The following is a 21,422-nucleotide window of genomic DNA, read 5'->3' as shown; positions in this document are numbered from 1 at the left end:
TGGAACACAGGACAGCCATGGCTCTATCTAATCTTATTCATTCACATGGGAACACAGGACAGACACGGCTCTATCTAATCTTATTCATTCACATAGAAACACGGGACAGACATGACTCTATCTAATCTTATTCATTCACATGGAAACACGGGACAGACACGGCTCTATCTAATCTTATTCATTCACATGGGAACACGGAACAGACACGGCTCTATCTAATCTTATTCATTCATATGGAAACACGGGACAGACATGACTCTGTCTAATCGTATTCATTCACATGGAAACACGGGACAGCCATGACTCTATCTAATCTTATTCATTCACATGGGAACACGGAACAGACACGGCTCTATCTAATCTTATTCATTCATATGGAAACACGGGACAGACATGACTCTGTCCAATCGTATTCATTCACATGGAAACACGGGACAGACATGACTCTATCTAATCTTATTCATTCACATGGGAACACGGAACAGACACGGCTCTATCTAAACTTATTTATTCACATGGGAACACGCAACAGACATGCCTCTATCTAATCTTATTCATTCACATGGAAACACGGGACAGACATGACTCTATCTAATCTTATTCATTCACATGGGAACACGGAACAGACATGGCTCTATCTAATCTTATTCATTCACATGGGAACACCGAACAGACATGACTCTATCTAATCTTATTCATTCACATGGGAACACGGAACAGACATGGCTCTATCTAATCTTATTTATTCACATGGGAACACGCAACAGACATGCCTCTATCTAATCTTATTCATTCACATGGGAACACAGGACAGCCATGGCTCTATCTAATCTTATTCATTCACATTGGAACACAGGACAGACATGGCTCTATCTACTCTTATTCATTCACATGGGAACACAGGACAGACTTGACTCTATCTAATCTTATTCATTCACATGGGAACACGGGACAGACACGGCTCTATCTAATCTTATTCATTCATATGGAAACACGGGACAGACATGACTCTGTCTAATCGTATTCATTCACATGGAAACACGGGACAGCCATGACTCTATCTAATCTTATTCATTCACATGGGAACACGGAACAGACACGGCTCTATCTAATCTTATTCATTCATATGGAAACACGGGACAGACATGACTCTGTCTAATCGTATTCATTCACATGGAAACACGGGACAGACATGACTCTATCTAATCTTATTCATTCACATGGGAACACGGAACAGACACGGCTCTATCTAATCTTATTTATTCACATGGGAACACGCAACAGACATGCCTCTATCTAATCTTATTCATTCACATGGAAACACGGGACAGACATGACTCTATCTAATCTTATTCATTCACATGGGAACACGGAACAGACATGGCTCTATCTAATCTTATTCATTCACATGGGAACACCGAACAGACATGACTCTATCTAATCTTATTCATTCACATGGGAACACGGAACAGACATGGCTCTATCTAATCTTATTTATTCACATGGGAACACGCAACAGACATGCCTCTATCTAATCTTATTCATTCACATGGGAACACAGGACAGCCATGGCTCTATCTAATCTTATTCATTCACATTGGAACACAGGACAGACATGGCTCTATCTAATCTTATTCATTCACATTGGAACACAGAACAGACACGGCTCTATCTAATCTTATTCATTCACATGGGAACACAGGACAGACATGGCTCTATCTAATCTTATTCATTCACATTGGAACACAGGACAGACATGACTCTATCTAATCTTATTCATTCACATGGGAACACAGGACAGACATGGCTCTATCTAATCTTATTCATTCACATTGGAACACAGGACAGACATGACTCTATCTAATCTTATTCATTCACATGGGAACACAGGACAGACATGACTCTATCTAATCTTATTCATTCACATGGGAACACGGAACAGACATGGCTCTATCTAATCTTATTTATTCACATGGGAACACGCAACAGACATGCCTCTATCTAATCTTATTCATTCACATGGGAACACAGGACAGCCATGGCTCTATCTAATCTTATTCATTCACATTGGAACACAGGACAGACATGACTCTATCTAATCTTATTCATTCACATGGGAACACAGGACAGACAGGACTCTATCTAATCTTATTCATTCACATGGGAACACAGGACAGCCATGGCTCTATCTAATCTTATTCATTCACATTGGAACACAGGACAGCCATGGCTCTATCTAATCTTATTCATTCACATGGGAACACAGGACAGACACGGCTCTATCTAATCTTATTCATTCACATAGAAACACGGGACAGACATGACTCTATCTAATCTTATTCATTCACATGGAAACACGGGACAGACACGGCTCTATCTAATCTTATTCATTCACATGGGAACACGGAACAGACACGGCTCTATCTAATCTTATTCATTCATATGGAAACACGGGACAGACATGACTCTGTCTAATCGTATTCATTCACATGGAAACACGGGACAGCCATGACTCTATCTAATCTTATTCATTCACATGGGAACACAGAACAGACATGGCTCTATCTAATCTTATTCATTCACATGGGAACACCGAACAGACATGACTCTATCTAATCTTATTCATTCACATGGGAACACGGAACAGACATGGCTCTATCTAATCTTATTTATTCACATGGGAACACGCAACAGACATGCCTCTATCTAATCTTATTCATTCACATGGGAACACAGGACAGCCATGGCTCTATCTAATCTTATTCATTCACATTGGAACACAGGACAGACATGGCTCTATCTAATCTTATTCATTCACATGGGAACACAGGACAGACTTGACTCTATCTAATCTTATTCATTCACATGGGAACACAGGACAGCCATGGCTCTATCTAATCTTATTCATTCACATTGGAACACAGGACAGCCATGGCTCTATCTAATCTTATTCATTCACATGGGAACACAGGACAGACACGGCTCTATCTAATCTTATTCATTCACATTGGAACACAGGACAGCCATGGCTCTATCTAATCTTATTCATTCACATGGGAACACAGGACAGCCATGGCTCTATCTAATCTTATTCATTCACATTGGAACACAGGACAGCCATGGCTCTATCGAATCTTATTCATTCACATTGGAACACAGGACAGACATGACTCTATCTAATCTTATTCATTCACATGGGAACACAGGACAGACTTGACTCTATCTAATCTTATTCATTCACATGGGAACACAGGACAGCCATGGCTCTATCTAATCTTATTCATTCACATTGGAACACAGGACAGCCATGGCTCTATCTAATCTTATTCATTCACATGGGAACACAGGACAGACACGGCTCTATCTAATCTTATTCATTCACATTGGAACACAGGACAGCCATGGCTCTATCTAATCTTATTCATTCACATTGGAACACAGGACAGACACGGCTCTATCTAATCTTATTCATTCACATGGGAACACAGGACAGACACGGCTCTATCTAATCTTATTCATTCACATGGAAACACGGGACAGACACGGCTCTATCTAATCTTATTCATTCACATGGGAACACGGAACAGACACGGCTCTATCTAATCTTATTCATTCATATGGAAACACGGGACAGACATGACTCTGTCTAATCGTATTCATTCACATGGAAACACGGGACAGCCATGACTCTATCTAATCTTATTCATTCACATGGGAACACGGAACACACGGCTCTATCTAATCTTATTCATTCATATGGAAACACGGGACAGACATGACTCTGTCTAATCGTATTCATTCACATGGAAACAAGGGACAGACATGACTCTATCTAATCTTATTCATTCACATGGGAACACGGAACAGACACGGCTCTATCTAATCTTATTTATTCACATGGGAACACGCAACAGACATGCCTCTATCTAAACTTATTCATTCACATGGAAACACGGGACAGACATGACTCTATCTAATCTTATTCATTCACATGGGAACACGGTACAGACATGGCTCTATCTAATCTTATTCATTCACATGGAAACACGGGACAGACACGGCTCTATCTAATCTTATTCATTCACATGGGAACACGGCACAGACATGACTCCATCTAATCTTATTCATTCACATGGAAACACGGGACAGACATGACTCTATCTAATCTTATTCATTCACATGGAAACACGGGACAGACATGACTCTATCTAATCTTATTCATTCACATGGGAACACGGGACAGACACGGCTCTATCTAATCTTATTCATTCACATGGAAACACGGGACAGACACGGCTCTATCTAATCTTATTCATTCACATGGAAACACGGGACAGACACGGCTCTATGTAATCTTATACATTCACATGGAAACACGGGACAGACACGGCTCTATCTAATCTTATTCATTCACATGGGAACACGGGACAGACATGACTCCATCTAATCTTATTCATTCACATGGAAACACGGGACAGACACGGCTCTATCTAATCTTATTCATTCACATGGGAACATGGAACAGACACGGCTCTATCTAATCTTATTCATTCATATGGAAACACGGGACAGACATGACTCTGTCTAATCGTATTCATTCACATAGAAACACGGGACAGCCATGACTCTATCTAATCTTATTCATTCACATGGGAACACGGAACAGACACGGCTCTATCTAATCTTATTCATTCATATGGAAACACGGGACAGACATGACTCTGTCTAATCGTATTCATTCACATGGAAACACGGGACAGACATGACTCTATCTAATCTTATTCATTCACATGGGAACACGGAACAGACACGGCTCTATCTAATCTTATTTATTCACATGGGAACACGCAACAGACATGCCTCTATCTAATCTTATTCATTCACATGGAAACACGGGACAGACATGACTCTATCTAAACTTATTCATTCACATGGGAACACGGAACAGACATGGCTCTATCTAATCTTATTCATTCACATGGGAACACCGAACAGACATGACTCTATCTAATCTTATTCATTCACATGGGAACACGGAACAGACATGGCTCTATCTAATCTTATTTATTCACATGGGAACACGCAACAGACATGCCTCTATCTAATCTTATTCATTCACATGGGAACACAGGACAGCCATGGCTCTATCTAATCTTATTCATTCACATTGGAACACAGGACAGACATGACTCTATCTAATCTTATTCATTCACATGGGAACACAGGACAGACAGGACTCTATCTAATCTTATTCATTCACATGGGAACACAGGACAGCCATGGCTCTATCTAATCTTATTCATTCACATTGGAACACAGGACAGCCATGGCTCTATCTAATCTTATTCATTCACATGGGAACACAGGACAGACACGGCTCTATCTAATCTTATTCATTCACATAGAAACACGGGACAGACATGACTCTATCTAATCTTATTCATTCACATGGAAACACGGGACAGACACGGCTCTATCTAATCTTATTCATTCACATGGGAACACGGAACAGACACGGCTCTATCTAATCTTATTCATTCATATGGAAACACGGGACAGACATGACTCTGTCTAATCGTATTCATTCACATGGAAACACGGGACAGCCATGACTCTATCTAATCTTATTCATTCACATGGGAACACGGAACAGACACGGCTCTATCTAATCTTATTTATTCACATGGGAACACGCAACAGACATGCCTCTATCTAATCTTATTCATTCACATGGGAACACAGGACAGCCATGGCTCTATCTAATCTTATTCATTCACATTGGAACACAGGACAGACATGACTCTATCTAATCTTATTCATTCACATGGGAACACAGGACAGACTTGACTCTATCTAATCTTATTCATTCACATGGGAACACAGGACAGCCATGGCTCTATCTAATGTTATTCATTCACATTGGAACACAGGACAGCCATGGCTCTATCTAATCTTATTCATTCACATGGGAACACAGGACAGACACGGCTCTATCTAATCTTATTCATTCACATTGGAACACAGGACAGCCATGGCTCTATATAATCTTATTCATTCACATTGGAACACAGGACAGACACGGCTCTATCTAATCTTATTCATTCACATGGGAACACAGGACAGACACGGCTCTATCTAATCTTATTCATTCACATGGGAACACCGAACAGACATGACTCTATCTAATCTTATTCATTCACATGGGAACACGGAACAGACATGGCTCTATCTAATCTTATTTATTCACATGGGAACACGCAACAGACATGCCTCTATCTAATCTTATTCATTCACATGGGAACACAGGACAGCCATGGCTCTATCTAATCTTATTCATTCACATTGGAACACAGGACAGACATGACTCTATCTAATCTTATTCATTCACATGGGAACACAGGACAGACATGACTCTATCTAATCTTATTCATTCACATGGGAACACAGGACAGCCATGGCTCTATCTAATCTTATTCATTCACATTGGAACACAGGACAGCCATGGCTCTATCTAATCTTATTCATTCACATGGGAACACAGGACAGACACGGCTCTATCTAATCTTATTCATTCACATAGAAACACGGGACAGACATGACTCTATCTAATCTTATTCATTCACATGGAAACACGGGACAGACACGGCTCTATCTAATCTTATTCATTCACATGGGAACACGGAACAGACACGGCTCTATCTAATCTTATTTATTCATATGGAAACACGGGACAGACATGACTCTGTCTAATCGTATTCATTCACATGGAAACACGGGACAGCCATGACTCTATCTAATCTTATTCATTCACATGGGAACACGGAACAGACACGGCTCTATCTAATCTTATTCATTCATATGGAAACACGGGACAGACATGACTCTGTCCAATCGTATTCATTCACATGGAAACACGGGACAGACATGACTCTATCTAATCTTATTCATTCACATGGGAACACGGAACAGACACGGCTCTATCTAAACTTATTTATTCACATGGGAACACGCAACAGACATGCCTCTATCTAATCTTATTCATTCACATGGAAACACGGGACAGACATGACTCTATCTAATCTTATTCATTCACATGGGAACACGGAACAGACATGGCTCTATCTAATCTTATTCATTCACATGGGAACACCGAACAGACATGACTCTATCTAATCTTATTCATTCACATGGGAACACGGAACAGACATGGCTCTATCTAATCTTATTTATTCACATGGGAACACGCAACAGACATGCCTCTATCTAATCTTATTCATTCACATGGGAACACAGGACAGCCATGGCTCTATCTAATCTTATTCATTCACATTGGAACACAGGACAGACATGGCTCTATCTACTCTTATTCATTCACATGGGAACACAGGACAGACTTGACTCTATCTAATCTTATTCATTCACATGGGAACACGGGACAGACACGGCTCTATCTAATCTTATTCATTCATATGGAAACACGGGACAGACATGACTCTGTCTAATCGTATTCATTCACATGGAAACACGGGACAGCCATGACTCTATCTAATCTTATTCATTCACATGGGAACACGGAACAGACACGGCTCTATCTAATCTTATTCATTCATATGGAAACACGGGACAGACATGACTCTGTCTAATCGTATTCATTCACATGGAAACACGGGACAGACATGACTCTATCTAATCTTATTCATTCACATGGGAACACGGAACAGACACGGCTCTATCTAATCTTATTTATTCACATGGGAACACGCAACAGACATGCCTCTATCTAATCTTATTCATTCACATGGAAACACGGGACAGACATGACTCTATCTAATCTTATTCATTCACATGGGAACACGGAACAGACATGGCTCTATCTAATCTTATTCATTCACATGGGAACACCGAACAGACATGACTCTATCTAATCTTATTCATTCACATGGGAACACGGAACAGACATGGCTCTATCTAATCTTATTTATTCACATGGGAACACGCAACAGACATGCCTCTATCTAATCTTATTCATTCACATGGGAACACAGGACAGCCATGGCTCTATCTAATCTTATTCATTCACATTGGAACACAGGACAGACATGGCTCTATCTAATCTTATTCATTCACATTGGAACACAGAACAGACACGGCTCTATCTAATCTTATTCATTCACATGGGAACACAGGACAGACATGGCTCTATCTAATCTTATTCATTCACATTGGAACACAGGACAGACATGACTCTATCTAATCTTATTCATTCACATGGGAACACAGGACAGACATGACTCTATCTAATCTTATTCATTCACATGGGAACACAGGACAGCCATGGCTCTATCTAATCTTATTCATTCACATGGGAACACAGGACAGACACGGCTCTATCTAATCTTATTCATTCACATTGGAACACAGGACAGCCATGGCTCTATCTAATCTTATTCATTCACATGGGAACACAGGACAGACATGACTCTATCTAATCTTATTCATTCACATGGGAACACAGGACAGCCATGGCTCTATCTAATCTTATTCATTCACATGGGAACACAGGACAGACATGACTCTATCTAATCTTATTCATTCACATGGGAACACAGGACAGACATGGCTCTATCTAATCTTATTCATTCACATTGGAACACAGGACAGACATGACTCTATCTAATCTTATTTATTCACATGGGAACACAGGACAGACATGACTCTATCTAATCTTATTCATTCACATTGGAACACAGGACAGACACGGCTCTATCTAATCTTATTAATTCACATGGGAACACAGGACAGCCATGGCTCTATCTAATCTTATTCATTCACATGGGAACACAGGACAGACATGACTCTATCTAATCTTATTCATTCACATGGGAACACAGGACAGCCATGGCTCTATCTAATCTTATTCATTCACATGGGAACACAGGACAGACATGACTCTATCTAATCTTATTCATTCACATGGGAACACAGGACAGCCATGGCTCTATCTAATCTTATTCATTCACATGGGAACACAGGACAGACATGACTCTATCTAATCTTATTCATTCACATGGGAACACAGGACAGACATGGCTCTATCTAATCTTATTCATTCACATGGGAACACAGGACAGACATGACTATCTAATCTTATTCATTCACATGGGAACACAGGACAGACATGGCTCTATCTAATCTTATTCATTCACATTGGAACACAGGACAGACATGACTCTATCTAATCTTATTCATTCACATTGGAACACAGGACAGACACGGCTCTATCTAATCTTATTCATTCACATTGGAACACGGGACAGACATGACTCTATCTAATCTTATTCATTCACATTGGAACACAGGACAGACACGGCTCTATCTAATCTTATTCATTCACATTGGAACACGGGACAGACATGACTCTATCTAATCTTATTCATTCACATGGGAACATGGGACAGACATGGCTCTATCTAATCTTATTCATTCACATTGGAACACAGGACAGACATGGCTCGATGTTAATGAGACAGATGAGAGAATTTAAGCTGAGCCCTGACTTAATGGGTTTTTTTTCTTTGCCTGAAATAACACGAACCTGAAAGGGAGGAAACCCCGGGTGTGTTCAGTTACCAAGTTGCGAGTTAGCGCTTGCCAAGCCAGCCGTTCCTTATCATCGATTTTGAATGGAGTGCTTGTTGGAATGCTTAAGCCACTTGGCGAGCTCTCTACAATAATCGTGTTGACTGAACACACCTCAGTTGTTCGTGAGGTTCAACCCTGAATCTACTGCAATCTACTGCAATCTATATACCGCAGAGATGATAATAACATGACCTTCTATGTATATATATATATGTGGGGACGGAGGGCGGGGATAATGCGTTCGTTATTATTATTACCAAATTATACTAATATTATTATTGTTGTCAGTGTTGTTAGTATTAATTCATATACTGTATGCTTTGTTACGTTTTCATTGGTTTTGTTATTTATTTCGTAATGAAAATGCCATGGCATGGAAGAACCTATTAAATTGCTCAATGCACCTTAACAAGGCGGATGTTTAAAACATGGGAATTCCTCTGGATTATATGTAGTTAATTATCAAGTCAGGATATCATTATAATAGTTTTGGTGTATCACATTCCACATCAGGAAGCTCCAGTATTAATTAATAAATGCTTTGCTACAATGTTATCATTACCTCCGCCACCAAAGGTGGATGGAGGTTATGTTTTCACCCCTGTCTGTCTGTCGGTTTGTGTGTTTGTCCGTTTGTCCGTTTGTTTGTCAACAAGATATCTCAAAAAGTTGAAGTCGGATTCAGACGAAATTTGGCAGAGATGTAGCGTATGTGACATGGATGAAATGATTAGATGTTGGTGAAGATCCGGATCCGGCTACTATAATTTTTAAGTGATTCTTCACCATTGGGAGATCGGACCAAAAACGATACATAACTGGATATCTCAAAATGTTATGGACGGATTTGGACAAAACTTTGTGGACAGGTTGTGTGTGTGACGAGGAAGAATCGATTCGATTTTGGTGAAGATTCGGATCCGGATCCGGCTAGTAGAAGTTTTTAAAAGTGATTCTTCACCATTGGTAATCGGGCCAAAAACGATACAAAGCAGGATGTCTCAAGAAGTTGTGTACGGATGATTTTGATTAAATGTGATTCTGTATTGTGATTTTCTGGTCTACTCGGATACAAAACGTAAACTGTTCACCTGGCAGAGGTATGTTCTCGACTGAGTGCCGTTCTCGTTATTTTTGTTATTTATTTTGTACTTGGAATGCCATGCCATGACCTATTGGACTGCTCTATACACCTTAACATGGCACATATTTAGAAACATGGGAATTCTTCCAGACTCTTTATAGTTAATGAGCCTAATCAACTCAGGAGATCATAATGATCATTTCGGTGTATCACATTCCACATCAGAAAGCTCCAGTAGAACTCCACAAAAAATATGCCACACACACACACACACACACACACACACACACACACACACACACACACACACACACACACACACACACACACACACACACACACACACACACACACACCTCATCCATTTATAGTAGATTCCATACCCCTGGGACAATTGTCCAGAAATTTGCTCTTCACATTATTGTAACATGCGCTTTTTTTTCTTTTTTTTTTGTATACTGAATCGAGGCTCGTGAAAGAGCTGACAACCACGAGGGAAAGACAGCACAGGGGGACCACGAGGGAAAGACAGCACAGGGGGACCACGAGGGAAAGACAGCACAGGGGGACCACGAGGGAAAGACAGCACAGGGGGACCACGAGGGAAAGACAGCACAGGGGGACCGCGAGGAAAAGACAGCACAGGGGGACCACGAGGGAAAGACAGCACAGGGGGACCACGGGGGAAAGACAGTACAGGGGGACCGCGAGGGAAAGACAGCACAGGGGGACCATGAGGGAAAGACAGCACAGGGGGACCACGAGGGAAAGACAGTACAGGGGGACCGCGAGGGAAAGACAGCACAGGGGGACCATGAGGGAAAGACAGCACAGGGGGACCACGAGGGAAAGACAGCACAGGGGGACCACGAGGGAAAGACAGTACAGGGGGACCACGAGGGAAAGACGGCACAGGGGGACCACGAGGGAAAGACAGCACAGGGGGACCACGAGGGAAAGACAGCACAGGGGGACCACGAGGGAAAGACAGCGCAGGGGGACCACGAGGGAAAGGCAGCACAGGGGGACCACGAGGGAAAGACAGCACAGGGGGACCGCGAGGGAAAGACAGTACAGGGGGACCGTGAGGGAAAGACAGTACAGGGGGACCGTGAGGGAAAGACAGTACAGGGGGACCGCGAGGGAAAGACAGTACAGGGGGACCACGAGGGAAAGATCAACACGATAAATAATTGCAATTCTTAATAAAATCGATGTTAAAACAATAAATAATGGCACTCTGGCCAATCAGGAGGAGAGTGTCGGAGCTTGGCTTATGGGTTGGCACTTTCGCACCACGTTTGATGGTGAATGGTTTGTCAGGATTTTACCCAATTCCATTTAATTTCCCCCATTCTGTATGTGGAATGGAAAGTAATAGACAAAGTTCCCACAGTCTCCAAAGGACTACAATAAGTGTAAGTAGTTGGTGCACGATCCTATAAGGCCTCAAACAAGGAAATTAGACCATTTGGCCCATAATTGCCGTGTTGCACTCCCCGGTTAACTTTTGCTGCGGGTTTAAACATCAATCTTCTTGATGTTTTGCTGAAGTCGAAATAACCTGATCTTGATCAGGTGATCCAACTTGTATACTGTACTATACATGTTTTTTGCTGTGTTCCCTGCCTCCTTTCCAGTGCACCTTTATAAATGCGGCGCGACCCGAACCAGCTGTGGGAAATGCCTGAAAGCTGAGCCAAAGTTCCGCTGTGGTTGGTGTAATAAGGAAGACAAGTGCTCACTACAACAGCACTGCCCTAGTCCCATGGTCAACTGGATACAGTTTGGTCATCGCGGACAGCGCTGCATGCATCCACGCATTCACAAGGTACAGAACATGCTGAATGCTTTTGTGTCTTTGACAATTCACCTTATTTCTTTGTTATATCTTCAGATCTCCCAATGTCCCTGTTCCCCACTGTTGTACTTGTGTGCTCTGCTCTCTCTCCCCATCTTGTCTCCCACTCCTTATATTATATGTTTTATGTGTCCGTTTGTTTTTTTGTGATTAATGTTAGCTCTTCCACGAGCCTCGATCTTGTATACAAAAAAAAACAAAAAAAACTCAAATATTGACTCAATGCATTGTTCGGTCATAGCACTGTATACTCCCACAGGTAATCAACCATATTTATCCTCTTGCGCCTGTGTCCTCTTAATCTCTCATGATCTATCATTTATCTTAGTGCCTTGGTACATTTCCTCCTTCCATCATTCTCCCACTGATGCCATTTTGTTCTTCCGCCCCAATTTGCCCTCCCCTTTCAGCCAAAATAAAGTCCAACATCATTTCTCTGATGAAGCTACAGAGGGTGTGTAGCACATTACCCCTTTCATTACCCCTCACAGCTGCGTGTGTCGAAGGTACTCGGGTCGTGACCGTTAACCCTTCCACGGTAGCTGCGGGCTCGGCGGATGGAATTGCTTAGCAATCCGTCCACCACGAGTGTAGTGTGGGTGGCGGCCTCGTGGACTCGGAGTTTGAGGGGGAGCAGGGCTTAACCCCCCCTTAGTACGTCGACGAACCCGAGATCCGCAACAAATTTACCACAATTTCAATTTGATAAATTTTCAATTTGATCAATTTGATAAATTTTCAATTTGGTCGCAATTTCATTTCATTACCCCATTACTTTCATTTCATTACATGACCCCTTTCAGTTTGACCAGTAGGAATATAAAAAACTTTGACCGGATTTATTTGCTTAGCTAGATCTTCGAATGTTTACTCCATACACTCTACTTTATAAGTCCAAGTTTCAGCACGTCTCTTATGTAGATCATACCCAGGATAGAGGAAGTCCTCGGGAAGACTTAACAAGATGAAATGTATACGTCGGATTTTTGTTCAACCTTACTTGCTTTCCAATTGCCAATGGATCAATTTCAAAATGCTACTTCTAATGCAAAAAGCATTTGATGATCTTTCTCCTACAGAAATTGCCACTCTTATCTATATCCATGCCCCTCCATGTTCAATGTGCCCCTCCATCCTGTACCCGCTGACCATGCTCTCATGCTGTTGCAAACTTGGTGATCATTATTTATTGGCTTACAAGTCCTTCCATGCTCTACAATTCTCTTTCAAAGGAAATTCAATCTACATCTTCCAACTCAAATTGGAAAAAATATATAAAAAGAACCACCTTTAGAGGCCATTTTTCCCCGCAAGCGGGGGTTGGCCTTTTTCGGGAACCGTGGTTGTTGTTGTTTTTCGGTCCCCTTTTTGAAGCAATGTTTTACGGCCGGATGCCCTTCCTGACGCCAACCCTTTTTGCCGCCTTTAACGACAAACAGGGAATTACCAGTGAACTGGTCCTCAATTAGCCGACCTCGGAAGGATGACAGGCTGAGTCAACCCCCCTGGCGTTACTTCAGCGATCGACCGGGATTCGAACCCAGGATCCTAGGATCCTAAGCTGACACCCTAGCCGCTAGCCCAACACCAGGTTATCCAACTCAAATTGGAAGATAAATATAAATTCAAAACTCACCTTTTAAGACCATCTAATTTCTTTCGACTTTTTTTTATTCTTAATCTGTTTCCTGTCAAGTGCATTTAGATATCTCATTGTGAAAGATCCGGCAGGATGGTGTGGAAGTTGCTCACTTGCCTTTGAGCTGTCCGGCATGGGTTTAATCCCTGACCCAACTAAAAACCGTTGGATTGGTGCTTCATAGGCAGGCCGTTACATCACAACCTGTGTTGTCCCTCAGATGAATGAGTGAGGTGAGGATGAGGTGAGGATGAAGTGAGGATGAATGAGTGAGGTCGTGCAGGTGAGTTATTGCCGGCACCCTGGTAAAAATCTAAATTTTTGAATCTCTTTTTTTTGGCAATTTTGCAAGAAAAACTATCCAGTGCAATCCTTTCTTTAACATTTATTGTTATCGTTAGTCATCACTGCATATATCATAGCCTGGTGTTGGCTTAGCGGTTAGGGTGCTGGCTTGGGATCGTAGGATCCTGGGTTCGAATCCCGGTCGATCGCTGAATTAACGCCAGGGGTGTTGACTCAACCTGCCATCCTTCCGAGGTTGGCAAATTGAGTACCAGCTTGCTGGAATGAATGATCACGGTGTGTACCCCGATTTAGAATAGGTACACCGTATCCCTGCACATCGTAAGAGCGTGACCAAGGGTTGGCGTCAGGAAGGGCATCCGGCCATAAAAACATTGCCTCAAACAGGGAACCATGATTGTCGTGGGGCCTGCAAGGCTAACCCCCGCTCTGGCGGGGAAAATGGCCTTAAAACGATCATTCATTCATTCAGTCATCGCTGCAAAGCCCTTAACCATTCTGTCATACACTCTTCCTGCTACATCAAAGTAAATGAAAGTAGCATTCAGAGAAAAGTTGATCTTTAATCGCAAATCCAATCCATCAAACTTGGGCAGTTTTGGTAATCATTAGAGATATGACTGAAACGAACTAGAGAGTACATAGAACTCCTTACCCCGTGCACTCTTGAAAAAAAAAAAAGTAGGTGGGCGGGACCTGTGAGCGGCATATTTGATTGGTCGAGATCATGTAAAATGCTGTTGTCCAAATACTGCAAAACTAAAGAGTTTTGAAAGTGGCAAAAGGGCGATTTGTGTTCTACAGTTTTGTAGAAAGAGATTTTCAGAAGTTTACCGCTGTTGATAGTGTCTTTTACATCACCCGATGTGACCATCACCCGACACTGTCATGTGACCAGATCCTAACATGTTACATCAGTTCTTCGTGCCTGTTGTTGGTGTCCTTTATGACATCCTTAAAACAGAAACTTTCCTGTTTGGAATGATTTTTAATTTTGTTGCTTTAGTTGAAGAGGATAGTATGACCTGGGTGAAGATACCAGTTAACAAATAATGTAAGTAGTAAACTTTTTTGTCTTCAGGCATGGACAGCCAGTTCGTGAATGACTTGGGTAATAATATAAATTAATAAAACGGCGAATGGCAAATGATGAACCAATAAATTCCACATTCCTGTGCCACCTTCAGTTGAACGTTAGGTATGGGCAGCAGGTTCGTGAAGGACTTGAACAAAAAACGTACACAATCCGAATGTTGTTATATCCAGTCAATGGTGAAACTGCAAATGGGGAATTCATGAATGTCACGGATGGAAACCTTACGTCATTTCCTCATTCTGCTTAAACTGAATATCTCTATATTTTCAATCCAAACAGCATCATTCATCATTTCAATCACAAATTAATACTTTGGTATTATTATATCAAAATAAAATGTTAAATGACGATTGTATTGAGATATTTTGAAACCAGCGAACTGTCATCATTTGTTCACTTCCGGATTCAGGAGCAAGGTCTGTGTGGATCGTATTTCAAAATCATAATTGTAATTGAGGAATTTCTGACACCTCCTACCTACCTTACGACACCTGCTGGGACGCCAAAACGTTCCACAGAAGGTTATTATATTTTCTTTAAGTAAAATATGCAACTGTAACAGTTACAAAACACATCTTCCTGTCATGTGACCAGATCCTCAGCTCTGATTGGTGTACGTTTGTGGGGACATACGGACAGACAGACAAACACTGTTCTCGACAGCATTGCCCTACGGGGACCGTAAAAAAAACGCTCTCTGTGCATGTGCGATCGGGCCAAATTCAAAGCCAAACTACTGCTAATCTACATGTTCGGTTTCCGATTCCTGTTCAAAATATAACATCCAAGTGAAATTAAGTTGTTCCTTGATCTTAATTTGACGTTTGTAGACACACAGACCGACAGACAGACAAAGTGAACCAAATGCTTAACCCACCTTTTTGTTTCATGCATGCGGATTAACAATTGTTCAAATAACTTTGCATAATTTAAAAAGCGTTTTATCATCTCCAGCCGAGACCATACGCTACATTATATTTTCCGCAACATTTTTTTCTCCTGAATTTCTTCGTTTATTTTTTTCAATTATTGACTGTACTTATTTTTATATAGATTTTCTTAAATTAGGCCATCCGTTGTGTTTGTACTGCTGGTATGTCTCGTGCTAGCGCTTCCGAGGCTTGAGTTGTCAAGCGGTTAGCAAAATGTGTGGTTTGTCCTCCGATTAACTGTATTTTTATCGACAAATTGCCTTGAATTTTATTTTTAAGTCCTGTATTCATTTGCACACGTAAAAATTACCATTAAATTATATTTTATGCAAGTGGTACAATGTAGCTTACTCAGGGTGGCACTCTGGCAGCTGGTCTGAAATTTCACCATTGCTGGAGAACATGCCAGCTGGTGTTTAGGGGTCTCAGGTGCACCTTGTTTGGAACCTATCAGCTGTGTCTGGTTGGTACGTTCGAGAACCGACAACTCTCCACGACTGTTATTCTGTTGAAGTGAAGATGTATGATGTCGTTGTCTTTGTCTCGCTGTCTTTGGGCCTGCAACAGCTCTTTGCTCTTGGTCTACAAGCAGGTCTTCAGCGTGCGTTTTATACCCAGTGTTATGGGCACATAGCAATATTTTTCCATTTATTTAGGCTGATGTAGCGGTTACCGCTGGATGCACACAATCGCCTTGCACCGGCCAGAACATGGCCAGACGCGCCTCTCCCGGGCATGCCCGGACTCACTGTTCCCGGGCACGCCCGAACCTCCCGGGCACGCCCGGTCTCGTCTTTCCCGGGCATGCCCGCTCTCGCCTTTCCAGGGCTCGCCCAGAGCGTCCGGGCATGCCCGCTATCGCCTTTTCAGGGCTCGCCCAGAGCGTCCGGGCATGCCCGCTATCGCCTTTCCAGGGCTCGCCCAGAGCGTCCGGGCATGCCCGCTCTCGCCTTTCCAGTGCTCGTCCAGAGCGCCCGGGCACGCCCAGCCTCGACTTGCCAGGCCGCAGCCAAACACGCCCGGGCAGGTCCAGACTCGCCTTTCCAAGGCTCGCCCTTGACACCCGGGCATGCCCGGTATAGCTTTTGCCGGGCAAACTTCCCGACATAAATGTGTATATATATTGCTGCCCGATAAACGGGCGTGTGAGAATACCTGAGCTGTTTTGTTTCAATAAAGCAACTCGGACGAATTCCGTCTTTGGTCACGTCAATTCTTTCGACTCGCGTTGGAGCGCAGTTCCTTCATTGGTGACCTACCGACATGGATACGGCAGTGACGCTTAAACTGCCTACCTTCTGGGAGGCTCACGCGGCTGTTTGGTTCGCTCAGGCGGACTCTCAGTTCGCCCTGCGAGGCATCACCGCGGACGACACCCGCTTCCACCATGTTGTGGCGGCGCTCGGTTCCGCCACCGCGGCCCGCGCCTTGAGCCTCCTCGAGCACCCGCCGGCTGCTGACAAATACGACGCGCTGAAGACACTCCTCCTCGACGCTTTCGCCCTCTCACCGGCAGCACGCGCACAGAGCCTGCTCGCTCTGCCCGAGCTCGGCGACACGCGCCCGTCCGAGCGCATGGACTATATGCTCTCGTTGCTCGGTGAGCACTCTCCGGATTTTCTGTTCCGCGAGCTGTTCCTTCGCCAGCTGCCTCACCCGGTACGCCTCGCCCTGGCTGGCACGTTGATCACGGATTCCCGTGCCCTCGCCAGGGAAGCCGATAAGATCTCCTCGGCGGGCCAGCACATCGGCGTGGTTACCTGGAGCCCGCCGCCATCCGAGGCGACGCCCACAACGCCCGAGCGCCCTGCGCGGTTGGAGGCCGAAATGCCGGTGCAACTGGCGGCCGCCATGCCGCACCGCCCGCTTCCGACACGACGGCCGGGGCCTCCACCTGACCGGGCATGGTGTTATTACCACGCCAGGTTCGGACACAAGGCTCGGACGTGCCGGCCCCCGTGCACTTTCGGCAGGTCGGGAAACGGCCGGGCCGGCGTTCATTCCCAGCCATGAGCGCCGGCCACTCGGGCAACTTGCTTTTTATTCGGGACAAAGCATCTGGGCGGCGTTTCCTGTGTGACACCGGCGCCCAACTGAGCGTCATACCCGCCTCCGAGCAGGACAGGCGGGACGCCGTTTGCGGCCCCTCTTTGGTCGCTGCTAATGGCTCGGCCATACGCACTTTCGGCCCAAGCGTTGTCACCCTCTGCTTCGGCAGCTAGCCTTTTCAATGGACTTTTGTTACCGCCAGCGTCCCCGTGGCTTTGCTGGGCGCCGACTTCCTCTGCGTGCACGGGCTGCTGGTCGACGTCAAACGACGTCGCCTTGTCCACGCCGAGACCTTCAGCTCCCTGGCGTGCACAATGAGCAGCTCCGCGCCGACCGAACTGGCGTGCGCCCTCCCGGCAGCGAACGAGTTCGCTCGCCTGCTCGCGGAATTCCCGGCCCTCACGCGGCCGACGTTTTCGGCCGTCGTGGTGCGGCACGGGATCGAGCACCACATACCCACTACGGGCCCGCCGGTCTATGCCAGGGCCCGCCGCCTCGACCCGGCCAAGCTCGCCGTGGCGAAGGCCGAGTTTGACGCGTTGGAGCATCTCGGCATCGTGCGGCGCTCCGATAGCGCGTGGGCCTCGCCACTGCACATCGTGCCAAAGCCGGGGGGTGGATGGCGCCCGTGTGGTGATTACCGCCGTCTCAACGACGCTACCACCCCCGACAGGTACCCGATCCTGCATATTCAGGACTTTTCCGCCCGTTTGGCGGGACGGGTCATCTTTTCGAAAATTGACCTGATACGGGGCTACCACCAGGTACCTGTCCGGGCGGCCGACGTCCCGAAGACGGCCGTCATCACGCCGTTCGGCCTGTTCGAATTTTTGCGGATGCCGTTTGGCCTCAAGAACGCGGCCCAGGCGTTCCAGCGCTTGATGGACGGCATGCTGCGTGACCTGCCGTTTCTTTTCGTCTATCTGGACGATATCCTCATCGCCAGCACGTCCCGCGCCGAGCACCTCCTCCACCTCCGAACACTGTTCGGTCGCCTCAGCGAGCACGGCTTAATTGTCAACCCGGTCAAATGCCACTTCGGCGCGACGACCGTTGACTTTTTGGGCCACCGCATCACCAAGACCGGGGCTGTGCCGCTGCCGACCAAGGTCGAGGCCATCACCACGTTCCTGCGTCCCCGTTCCATCAAGGCCCTCCAAGAGTTCCTCGGCATGGTGAATTTTTATCACCGATTCGTGCCCCGCGCTGCTCAGCTCATGCGGCCCCTTTACGAGGCCCTCCAGGGCAAGCCGGCCAAGCATGACATTGTTTGGTCCACGGCCATGGACGCGGCCTTCGCCAGCGCCAAACGGGCCCTCGCCGACGCAACGCTGCTGGCTCACCCGGTGCTCAACGCGCCCATCGCCCTCACTACGGATGCCTCCAACTACGCGGTGGGCGCCGTCCATGAGCAATGGGTGGACGGGGTTTGGCAGCCACTCGCTTTTTTCAGCCGGCAACTCCGGCCGAACGAGTTAAACTACAGCACGTTCGACCGCGAGCTGCTCGGGCTATTCCTGGCCGTTCGCCATTTCCGACACCTCCTGGAGGGCCGCCCGTTCACGGCTTTCGTCGACCACAAGCCGTTGGTCTACGCAATGGCTAAGGTCACGGAGCCGTGGTCGGCCCGCCAGCAGCGCCACCTCTCCGCCGTGTCAGAGTTCACCACGGACATCCGGCACGTCGCCGGCAAAGACAACGCCGTGGCCGACTGTCTTCCTCGGGCCAGCGCGAACGCGGTCCACCTCGGCGTGGACTTCGCGCTCATGGCGGCCGACCAGACCACCGACGCCTCGGTGCAGGCACTCCGTGCGGCGGACACGGGCCTCCGCCTGGCCGACATTCCCTTCGCGGGCACCGTCCTGCTCTGCGACGTCTCCCAGGGCCAGCCTCGCCCCATCGTGCCCGTTTCCTGGCAGCGCCGCATCTTCGCCTCCATCCACGGCCTTTCTCACCCGGGCCGGAAAGCTTCTCAGAAGCTGGTGTCGGCGCGTTTCGTCTGGCACGGCCTTCGACGAAACATCCGCGACTGGGCCAACGCCTGCACGGCCTGCCAGCGGGTCAAGGTCCACCGCCACACCCAGGCCCCGCTGGCACCTTTCGCCGTGCCTGAACGGCGTTTCGACCACGTCCACGTGGACCTGGTGGGTCCCCTGCCCCCCTCGCGGGGGTTCACCCACCTGCTCACCATGGTGGACAGGACCACCAGGTGGCCGGAGGCCGTGCCCCTCACCTCCACCACCACCGCCGACGTGGCGCAGGCGTTCATCGCCACCTGGGTCGCGCGCTTCGGCGCACCAGCGGACATCTCGTCCGACCGCGGCCCACAGTTCACGTCTGAGCTTTGGGGCGCGGTCGCCCGTTCGTTGGGGGTCACGCTGCACCGCACCACGGCCTACCACCCCCAAGCCAACGGGTTGTGCGAGCGGTTTCACCGCTCCATGAAGGCCGCACTCATGGCCGGCCTTCAGGACGACGGTTGGGCCGACCGGCTGCCGTGGGTCCTTTTGGGCCTTCGCACGGCCCCCAAGGAAGACCTCCAGGCGTCCGCCGCCGAGCTCGTCTACGGCCAGCCGCTCCGCGTCCCGGGCGAATTCGTGCCCGACGCTACCAGTCCCTGGTCCGCCGCTCGCCAGCGCTCGGACCTCCGGGAGGCAGCCCGACGATTTGCCCCCGTGCCGACGTCCCGCCACTGTGGCCCCCAGTCCTACGTCCCCCCGGCGCTTCGCACAGCGGAGTACGTCTTTGTGCGTCATGACGCGCACCGGGGGCCACTCCGGCCGCCGTATGACGGGCCCTTCCGGGTCCTGCGA

The 21,422-nt window shown here is 46.4% G+C and overlaps 1 protein-coding gene across 2 annotated transcripts in view; it reads left to right on the top strand.

Annotated features, from left to right (window-relative positions):
- LOC137425632 (plexin-A1) overlaps window positions 1–21,422 on the top strand; it is a 235,555-nt gene that overhangs the window by 115,609 nt on the left and 98,524 nt on the right. For both annotated transcript variants that reach the window (XM_078776907.1, XM_068114238.2), the window contains exon 12: window positions 12,367–12,557. In XM_078776907.1, the coding sequence (XP_078633033.1) occupies window positions 12,367–12,557 (191 nt within the window). The remainder of the gene's footprint in view (window positions 1–12,366; window positions 12,558–21,422) is intronic.

Source organism: Myxine glutinosa, chromosome 4 (genome assembly GCF_964187855.1).
Source record: "Myxine glutinosa chromosome 4, kmMyxGlut1.1, whole genome shotgun sequence".
In the NCBI taxonomy this organism is placed as follows: Eukaryota; Metazoa; Chordata; class Myxini; order Myxiniformes; family Myxinidae; genus Myxine; species Myxine glutinosa.
The sequence above is the reverse complement of the archived record's forward strand: the minus strand, read 5'-3'. Positions and strand labels throughout refer to the sequence as shown.